This window comes from Sciurus carolinensis, chromosome 11 (assembly GCF_902686445.1).
Source record: "Sciurus carolinensis chromosome 11, mSciCar1.2, whole genome shotgun sequence".
In the NCBI taxonomy this organism is placed as follows: Eukaryota; Metazoa; Chordata; class Mammalia; order Rodentia; family Sciuridae; genus Sciurus; species Sciurus carolinensis.
Genome location: NC_062223.1, coordinates 24,578,757 through 24,588,836, shown reverse-complemented (window position 1 = coordinate 24,588,836; position 10,080 = coordinate 24,578,757). Strand labels below are relative to the sequence as shown.

The following is a 10,080-nucleotide window of genomic DNA, read 5'->3' as shown; positions in this document are numbered from 1 at the left end:
TTTAATCCTGCTTACAGTGAAGATTAAATCAGCAAGCATCTGCAAAAGCTCTTAGAACTCCTGAAGAGATCAATGGGTTTTGGTCAACATTGCCATTGTTCAACCACGGCAAACATTTATCTCCAAGACTATTTCCTTATCTGTGCAATGAAGTAGTATGTACCACACAGGTTATTAAGTATTAAAAAGAATCATGTGAGCAAAGAACTTGGTACCATGAAATATAGAGAACGAACATTGCAAAGTAATGTGGCATTGGCTGTTATGAAGTTCTTGGGTTTAGTCATCCAGCATTATGAATTATTTCACAGTAGTTTTTCATACTTAAATTTCCTTCACTGTTGCACTGCTGTTCTTTACATCAGATCTCAGGGAGGATCTGCTACCTGGGGTTCCTGGATCTGGCTTCCACTATTTACCAAACCTCCATCTTCTTCATCCGGCATACACAATGGCATTTATAAGAGTAATGCCCCAGATTCCCCCTTACTCAAGTTCCTTGTCACACTTGCACTCATTTTCTCAGTTGTGTTTTGCAGTTTTCCTTTTCCTAAGAAAAGTTGAAAACTGTTTACTATACAAAAATGACCATTTCATATATATTCTGCCTCCCTAATGGACTTCATTGCCACAATCTGTGCAGATCGTTGCTCGCATTTAGTCTCCTCATCTTCACAGAAGATTCAGTGTACTCAGATGGGCTCCTGCTTGTATGTCTATAAGTTTCTCATTCACAGACTTTTAGTGAAATTATTAATACTCAGGAAGCTTTTGGCTCATCTGGAAAAACACAGAATGTTTACCTTTAAAAAAAAAAACACCATTAAAAAAGAAAAAACTCAACAGATTTCAGAGCACAACAGAATTCAGACTTTTATGTTTTATTACAATAGAGAAGTTTAATAAATCCAAGGGATTTAAAATTTTTTTTTTCAGGTAAGTTTTTAAAGCTGCACAGGAAGTACATGATGAACAGAAATGTGACAGAGTTTGTTCTTCTGGGACTTTCACAAAATCCAAAGATGCAGAAAATTATATTTGCTGTGTTTTTGCTCATCTCCATCAGCTCTATGGCAGGAAATTTGGTCATCATGATAGCCATCATTGGCAGCCCATTGTTTGGGTCACCCATGTACTTTTTCCTGGCCTATCTCTCCTTTATTGATGCCTGCTATTCCTCCGTCAATACCCCTAAACTGATTGTGGATTCACTCCATAAAAAGAAGACCATTCTGTTCAATGGATGCATGGTCCAAGTCTTTGGGGAAAACTTTTTTGCAGGGGCTGAGATAATTCTGCTCACAGTGATGGCCTATGACTGCTATGTGGCCATCTGCAAGCCCTCGCACTATGCAACCATCATGAACTGGAGAGTGTGTATGCTGCTAGTGGGAGTGTCCTGGATGGGAGGCTTTCTCCATGCAACCATCCAGCTCCTCTTCATCGTCCAACTACCCTTCTGTGGTCCTAATGTCATAGATCACTTTATATGTGATCTGAACCCATTTCTCAATCTGGCCTGTACTGATACCCACACTCTGGGCCTATTTGTCATTGCCAACAGTGGGTTCATCTGCCTGCTAATCTTCCTCCTCCTGCTGGTCTCCTATGTGGTCATCCTGTGCTCCCTGAGGACACAGAGCATGGAAGGTAGGCACAAAGCCCTGTCTACCTGTGTCTCCCACATCACAGTGATCCTTTTATTCTTTTTTCCCTCCTTATTTGTGTACCTGAGACCTGCAGTTACTTTACCTATTGTTAAGGCAGTTGCTGTTTTCTACACGATGATAACTCCCATGTTAAATCCTTTGATCTACACCTTAGGAAATGCCCAGATGAAAAGTACCATTAGGAAATTATTTACTAGGAAATTTCTTTCAGTTGGACAAATAAATATGCCTGAAGACCAACACTGATTTTACTGAGGAAAGTCCCCTTTAAATGATCTTAGCAAGCAGCACCTAAAAGATTAGCATTTTTTTGTTAAAAAATTCTTTTGATCAGTCTCATGAGATTTAGCAAATTAGGTTGTGTATGTGTGTGTGTGTGTCAGTGTGTTAATTTGCATTATGTATCCCAGTATTATCCATAAATGTAAAACACCAACAATTAAAATCAAAAACAAAAACATCTGCTTTCAAGGAAGGAAAAATTAGTTCAGAGAAAGGGAAATAACTACTTTACAACCACTCTGCATTTTTGGAAACTTTTATCAAATCAGGACTTGCTTTTGCTATCTTCATATCCATATATGGATTCATATGCCATGCTAATAAAAATTAAATAACTAAATATTTTGATATTGAGTAGAAATTATTATAACACTCAAAAGAAATAAGCACAGCACAATTACTGTCCCTATTTTATCTGTCAGGAAAGTGACAGATGACGTTATCTGAACACATCCTACAATTGGAATATGATAGATTTATTGAATCATACTCTTAATTTCTATCTTACAAGGACAAGTAATTATAATAAATAGATCATGTTATTGTACTAATTACCATTTATGAGGAAAAGAATATTGTAAACAATGCATATACTAGTTGAATTTCTATATATAAATATCTAATGATTTTCATAAAAACTTCATATAAATATGCATACAATTGATAGTAATATATTTTGAAGCACTTTAGGTCTACATACCTGAAGCAACATTGACCTTTGATTAGCAACTGATGCAGATTCAACCAAATATACTTGTAGTCTTCAGAAAGGCTCATTATACTCAGGTTGCTCTACTATGATAATCCATGAGAATGAAGGGTGAGCCAATAAAAACATGCTTGAATGTCAGACAGGAACTCCTAGTTTAATAAGCACAGCTAGGCTCCATGAAGTACTTGCCTGATAGCAAACAATATTTTCTGTAATGTAGCACAACATTTTGCCTCTGATAACTAGTGAATGAAAAATGAATGTCTAAAATAACATAAATAACTTATATAAAATATACAGTAAAAAAAAGAGTACTGAAGACTTGAAGACTACAGATTTTTTTCTCTGTCATCTGATTCAGACTGACCTCTAAAGGAAATCAAAATTTGTGTTTACCCTTGTGTAAACTGAGGAATGAGAAAGAACTTAGAACTGAGTTTCTCAGCATATGATCAAATATTATATTGTGATATTCTCACAGAAAGATTTCATTATCATCTGCATGTGGGTTCTGTATGAGTTTTATATTACTCATATTACTCATTATATTACTCAAAGTAGGTTTCATTAGTGAAACCTACTTTGTTAAATAACTACCACTATCTTTTACAATAGCAATTTCAGGATTAATTTTTGGTTCATTCAAAATCTCCTTCACTCGTTAATACACTCCAAGATTTGATTCCAAAAATATTAATATATGGTGGGACTTCTGAGGTGAATAAAACATGCCTAGATTCTTCTTTCATGGTGCTGAAGTGAGAGACAACAGAAGGGGGTAGAAAAGTACTGCTGAGTGTTATACGTACATGTTAAGATGGACAGGGTCCTATGAAGACATATTGGATGGACAACAAACAAAGACCTGGGGGGGTGCAGATGGAAAATGATTCCCAGAAGGAAAGACAAAATCTGACATTCATGGGATAAAACTGGGTAAGGTGAGTGAAGGGTCAAGGGGTTGGATGAAAGCATTCCTATGACAGGTAAGTTAAAAACAAAATGTGAAGGAAAACTAATCATTCAACATGGTTGTGGTTATTAATTTATATTTTTATTCAACATTTGTATACTGAAACCCCAGTGCCAGGCACCAAGTTGAACACCAAGTTAGTATAAAGGTAAATTGCACTCCTGAGAATGTGATAAGAATTAGGCAAGATCAAAAAAGTTCTCAAAGTTGTGTTAAAGTTTAATGGCAGAAACCTTGGATGAAATATAGAAAGTATTTTTAAGATGGTGAATGATTTGATTGTACCTCAGATTACAATAACCTGGGCCCAGTATGATTAATCTACAGAGGTGTATGATGGGCAGGAGGAGGACAGAAATTAATATAATGATCTGAGTGTGAATGGCTGGGATTGAACTCTGGTCCTGCTGGTGAAGAGCAGAGTGTGGTGAATACTTGAATCATGCCCAAATTCCTCCACCAGATCACTGTGCACAAGACCCAGGTGCTGTGACTCTGAGCTACTAAGAGTTCACAGCCCTAACATTCTCTTGGCAACTACACCAAAGAAAGTAGGAGATTTTTATCCAGGGATTATTTTACTATTTTATGGCTCTAAGTAGAAAAATAAAAGACTTTCAAAAGAGTGTTTAAAAGGTTGTGTGTCCCCTTGCCACCTGTAGAAAAAATATGTGTACTACAATTTTAACCATGGTCAACTTCATGCTTTGAATATATCCGTTGCTACTTTAAAACAGACATATTTTTTTCTCTTTTCCCACTTGTTCTCCCTAATCTCTCCTCCATAATCCCTCCTCCTAATCTCAGGTGAAAAACATGATTCCTTTGAATCAACTCTTTAAAATCCTCTATTGCCCTTAATGGAGAGAATCTCAGACTCGGGGACAGGAGTTCCCTGTGTTCCTTTCACTAGTAAACAACCAAACTTATTTTTCCTTTTTCTCAAAACCTTGCCTTCCTTACTGTATGGGCATCAGGGATGGGGTTGAGCTTCAGGTCACACAATGAGCACTCCAGTTCTGCCAAGGCCCAGGCAAAAGCCTGACTTCATGGCACCACATATTTTCTCCCTCTCTCATCAGACTCCTTCAGTCCCTGCTTCCATATGACACATTCATAGAAATCCCCACTTCAGGTTCATTATCACAAAATGAAATAAAGAAACAGTTCCCCATATATTTAGAAGTTATAGACAATGTTAATCCATTGATGAGGAATATTAGAAAGGGAGGAGTCATGAGTGAGATCCAGGTTCTGGCTTCCATCACTAGATGGATGAGGGAACTGAGAAGATAGAATAGAGAGAACTTTGCAAGTGAAAAGGGCCTCTCCATCTCCAGCAGAGGGGCTCTGCAACCACCAGTAGGTGGTCTCCCCAGCCTGTCTAAGGAATGCTACAACAGAGCCTGAAGAGACGATAATGGCTGCCCACTGAGGAAGTTTCCCTGAGGCAAGGCCGACTCTCTTTAGGACTGATTCCTAACCCCTTCTTGATTCCTAGATCTCTAGTTGGACTCAAGTCCCAGCAGGATTAAAGAATCTCAATGTGTGACCATGTAAAGGCTTCATGATCTTTCTAATTTATGCAGACATGAAGGCAGGAGTACATGTGTTAACATGTTAAGAATATGCAATGAAATAGACAAATTTAAATAGGGTCAAATTTACTGATACAGGCTCCACTAAACAAAGATTGCTTCTTTAGCCCTGCAGCTCAGGTAATTGAAAGGGCTTCTCTTTATTTGACTGGCTCACAGTGAGTGAACTAGAAAGGGAACCAAAGGCACTGAGAAATCAGAATGCAGTGTGATTTGTCACTTAAGACCTACTCACCCATTCTAGGAGAGTCCAGAACACTAACCTCCATCACAACTGTCAGTAGTAAGTTTATGAGAGGAGCCCTGATATCCTTGAAGACTTCTGTGAGTGCTCGTCCCTGTCAGAGGAATCCCTCCATGGAAACTGTGGTCCCTGGACTGGAAATTCTTACTTCAAAGTGAATAATTGGAAGGCAAGGGCCAAGTAGCAGCACTCCGCATCCCAGGTTTTTGTGTTGTGTCTACCAGAGTGTGAGGGAGGATAGAAGGGCTTAGAGCCAGGGCAAGATGGTGAGTAAGGAGGTCAGGAGATGGGTCAGAACAAAGGAGTATGGAGAGGGTCTGCTTGATGAAAGTGATCCTGGCACAGGGGGGGATCCAATCAGACTGACATGTTGGTACTCCTGCCCCTAGTGAGGATCCAATAAAAAAACTAAAACAGGTGAGTGGACAGAGAGGACACAATTCAATAATAGTGAGGAGAGTGCGAACAGGGGAGAAGATAAGCAAAGGAGGAAATTCTAGAGACCATAAAAAGAACAAACCAAATCTACCCCAACAGATTTCTGACTTCTTGGAGAAGTGTGTCTCTGTCACTTTTGTGATAAACTTGTTGCTTGCTCTCTCTGTGTTTCATTTGAGTGAGTAAATTAACAATAATTTTTTTGCACATTTCACAAAGCTGGAAGAAATTATGTTGAAGGTTTGTGCCACAGGGAAATGGTAAATATTTAAGACTTAAATATATATTATTGGTTTTAAGGTTTATGCAATGAATATACATGCATCAAAACATAACATGGTGTCCCATTAACATGTACAATATGTATGATTTCTTGTAGGAATTAGACCAGAGACCCTATGCCTAATAGAAGAAAAAGCAGGTAGAAATCTTCATCATGTCAGCTTAGGATCTGACTTCCTTAATGAGACTCCTAAAGTCCAAAAAATAAATCAAGAATCAGCAAATGGGGATGGATTCAAGCTAAATGTTTCTTCTCAGCCAATGAAACAATAACGTAAATAGAGAGACTAGAATGGGAGAAAATCATTACCACATGCACATCACATACAGCACTAATCTCCAGTATATATAAAACACTCAAAAAACCTGACACTAATAAAACAAAGAACCCAGTCAATAATTGTGCTAAGAAGCTGAGTAGACACCTCACAAAAAAAGACATACAATCGATCAACAAATATATGAAAAAATGTTCAACATCTCTAATTAGAGAAATGCAAATCAAAACTACTCTAGATATCACCTCACTCCAGTCAGAGTGGCAATAGACTTGTAATGGAACCACCATTTGACCCAGTTTTCCCAGTCTTCCATCTATACCCAGAAGACTTAAAATCTGAAGACTATAATGATGCAGTCACATCAATATTTACAGCAGCTCAATTCACAATACGTAAACTGTGGAACCAACCTAGATGCCCTTCAAGAGAAGAACAGATTAAGAAACTATGGTATATATGCACAATGGAATATTGCTCAGCATTAAAGGAGAATAAAGTTATAGCATTTGCAGGTAAATGGATGGAGATGGAGATTATCATGCTATGTAAAATAAACCAATCCCCCCAAAAAAGCCAAATGTTCTCTATGATGTGTAGGTAATGATCCATAATGAGAGTGGGAGGAGGAATGGAGGAACTTGGGATTGAGCAGAGGGCAGCAAGGGATCAGGGAGTGAGAAAGATGGTGGAATGAGTCAGACATCATTACCCTAGGTACTTGTATGATCGCACAGAAGGTATGACTCTATAATGTACATCCAGCTAAATGAATAGTTGTGCTCCATTTGTGTACAATAAATAAAATTCATTCTGCTGTCATGTATAACTAATTAGAAAAAACAAAAATTTTTAAAAATTTAAAATATAAAAAAATGCCAAAAATAAATAAATAAATAAATAAGTAAAAAATAAGCAAATAAACAAAAATGAAATGTAGGCTTCCTGGGATGGACATTTCTCCAAAGAAGACATAAATGTGGTAAATATCTATATAAAAAACGTGCTCTCTGTTAGTAATCATTAGGGAAATTGCATATCAATATCACAGTATCTATGGAAAACTGTGGAGGTTCCTTTAAACTTTCAAAAATAAAAGTACCCTTTACCAAGATAATACCAATACTCAAAGGAATTGAAATCAGAAGCTCACAGTCATGTGCATTCCCAAATCCCTTACATGCTATTCACAATATTTTAGATTTGGAAGAAACCTAAATTTCAATCAACAGATGACTAGAAAAGAGTTTGTGATTTGTGCATATAATTAAATATCCTTCTGTCATAAATAAGAAGAAAACCCTTCCATTTCCAACAACATGGATAAACTCAGAGGACAACATGGATAAACTCAGAGGACATTATTTAAAAAAAAAATGCCAGAGCAAAAATGCAAATGTTACCACTTACAGAATTAATGCAATGTAGACTGAGTCACAGAGTCACAGACTGAAATGAGCTGCAGAAGGGGGAAGTGGGAGATGTCAGTCAACACATTCAACTTGGATTGCACAACATGAGTAAGTCCTACAGGTCTACACACCAGAGCACTAATATTGTCGATAGAGTAGGTATGCATTACAGTTTGCTAAGAGGGTAGATCTTGTGTTAGGTGTATTTATCACAATAAAAATCATAAACAAGGAGTTGGGAAGACACTTGCAACTGAGATCAGATATGTGATTGGGGAACTTTATAGCATAGATTATGATGACAGTTTCAAATGTTTATGTGTATCCCCCAACACATCCAATCACATATTTTATGTGTGTATAATTATTGCCTGTGAACTATACCTCAAAGAAGTGATTTTTAGAAATGAAGAAGCAATCCACAGGGGGTGTTAACTGGAGATGAGAGAAAATAAAATTAATGTACAGTCTTTGAGAAAATTATATGTGTGTGTTTATTTATGTATTATGTACATAACAAATGTCTTTCAACATGTTGAAAACATTTAAAAACATACAAGAAGGAAGTCAAAACCATTGTCGTCTAGTTATAGATAGAATCTTCACAAAAGATGGCATATAAATGGTCAGTAAATATATGAAAAAAATTTACATCTTTGGTGATCAGGAAATTTCAATTTAAGCATCAAAATAATTTATGACTATGTATCTTCTAGAACTACTGAATCAAAAATAATTAGCAATACCAAATGACAAAGTATGGAAAGCCTGGAACTCTCTCATTGTGTTTTGAATATCTTTCCGAATTCTTCATGATGACTATTAATCCACATTAACCAACTCATGAGTCCAGGGACAACTTCAATTTAGAGCCTTCTGGGACTCTGGCTATTTCAAAAACACCATGAAAATTAGGAAAAGCAGATTTTGGATCTAAGTGCTTTAAAATAACTGCCATAACATTTAGACTTCATTGCTTAGGCTTTCAAGCAATCAAGAATGGGTTTTCAGAAATGGCTAAAACTGATAGATAGAAGTCCTTCTGTGACAGGCATCACTGGGGAGCCTGAACCACTGGTCCCCAGGCTGAACTTAGGTCACCATGCTATTTACATGGCATTCAGCTTTCCTAGCAACTCAGGTTAAGACAGGGAAATGTAAGTCCCACTTGTTTATGTCCTATGTGCAGGGAATATGATCCATATTCAAGAATGGGTGATATTCAAACATACCACCAGGACACCCAATTTTAAAACAAAGCCATTCCAACAAGGGCATAACTAACTCCTGGGAGAGGATGCACAGCTACAGGCAAGGCATCTGAGGTTTTATGGGAACATCTTTAAATATCCTGTTAGTGTAAGATGTAAATATTCCTTGTTGTAGTTAATGTTTCCAGAGAAAGACTCCTCTTATGCAGTGACCCACTGAAATGCTTTTCCTCTGCACTTCCCACATCCTGACCTGATGAACCAGAACCAGGTAATGAGGATCATTTCTCCATAATAGTGAATGAAGTGATTTTGTTCTAATTCAAACCTTGGGATTTCTGTGAAATCACTTTGTGCTTTGGTGAGCACAAAGATGGAGTCTTATAAAGACACTTCCTTAAAACTGTTTGATTTGAAATAGAATTATCTGAGCAAGTTATTTTAACCCCATCTTATCTTTCATATTCAAAGATGCTTATTCTAAGGGAATTTATTTGAAGATGCATTTGTGCCTGAACACACTGAAATTTCACTAAAATCACCTGACACTGCAAAGGTAGGTTTTCAACAGTGGTGATACTTATTAAATATTGCTATTTTTCTTATACAGTTAGCTTTCTTTGCTATACTTGTCAAATACAGTCACAGAAAAATCTCATCCTTACCCAAAATTTTCAAAATAGTTGTAAAAAAGTCATTAACCTAATTTAACATTAGACAATTTGGGACTCACACACAAAAGACCTAAATGTGAATATTAATGGACACGAGTCATCACTTGTTAGTTCAAGCACAGGCAAGTGGGACTCTTTCTGGCATCAACCACTATGGATAATAAAGTTCTCTCTGACTTCTCTAAACCTAATTTTGGAAATCATTCCTCCCCAGTTTGTTGCAGAGTCAAAAGTTTCTTTGCTGTTCCTCGAACTATCAACTGTTTCTCTGATGAGTATGTACGCAGTTATATGAGTAGCCAGAAG

The 10,080-nt window shown here is 37.0% G+C and overlaps 1 protein-coding gene across 1 annotated transcript; it reads left to right on the top strand.

The window, feature by feature from the left end:
• Nucleotides 1–965: 965 nt before the first annotated feature.
• LOC124959232 (olfactory receptor 4C46-like) lies at nt 966–1,916 on the top strand. The gene has a single exon (XM_047517810.1). The coding sequence runs from the start codon at nt 966–968 to the stop codon at nt 1,914–1,916; it is 951 nt and encodes a 316-aa protein (XP_047373766.1).
• Nucleotides 1,917–10,080: the final 8,164 nt, after the last annotated feature.

What these genes read in the sequence shown, in the direction of transcription:
- LOC124959232 (XM_047517810.1), top strand. Translation starts at nt 966, where the DNA reads ATGATGAACAGAAATGTGACAGAGTTTGTTCTTCTGGGACTTTCACAA.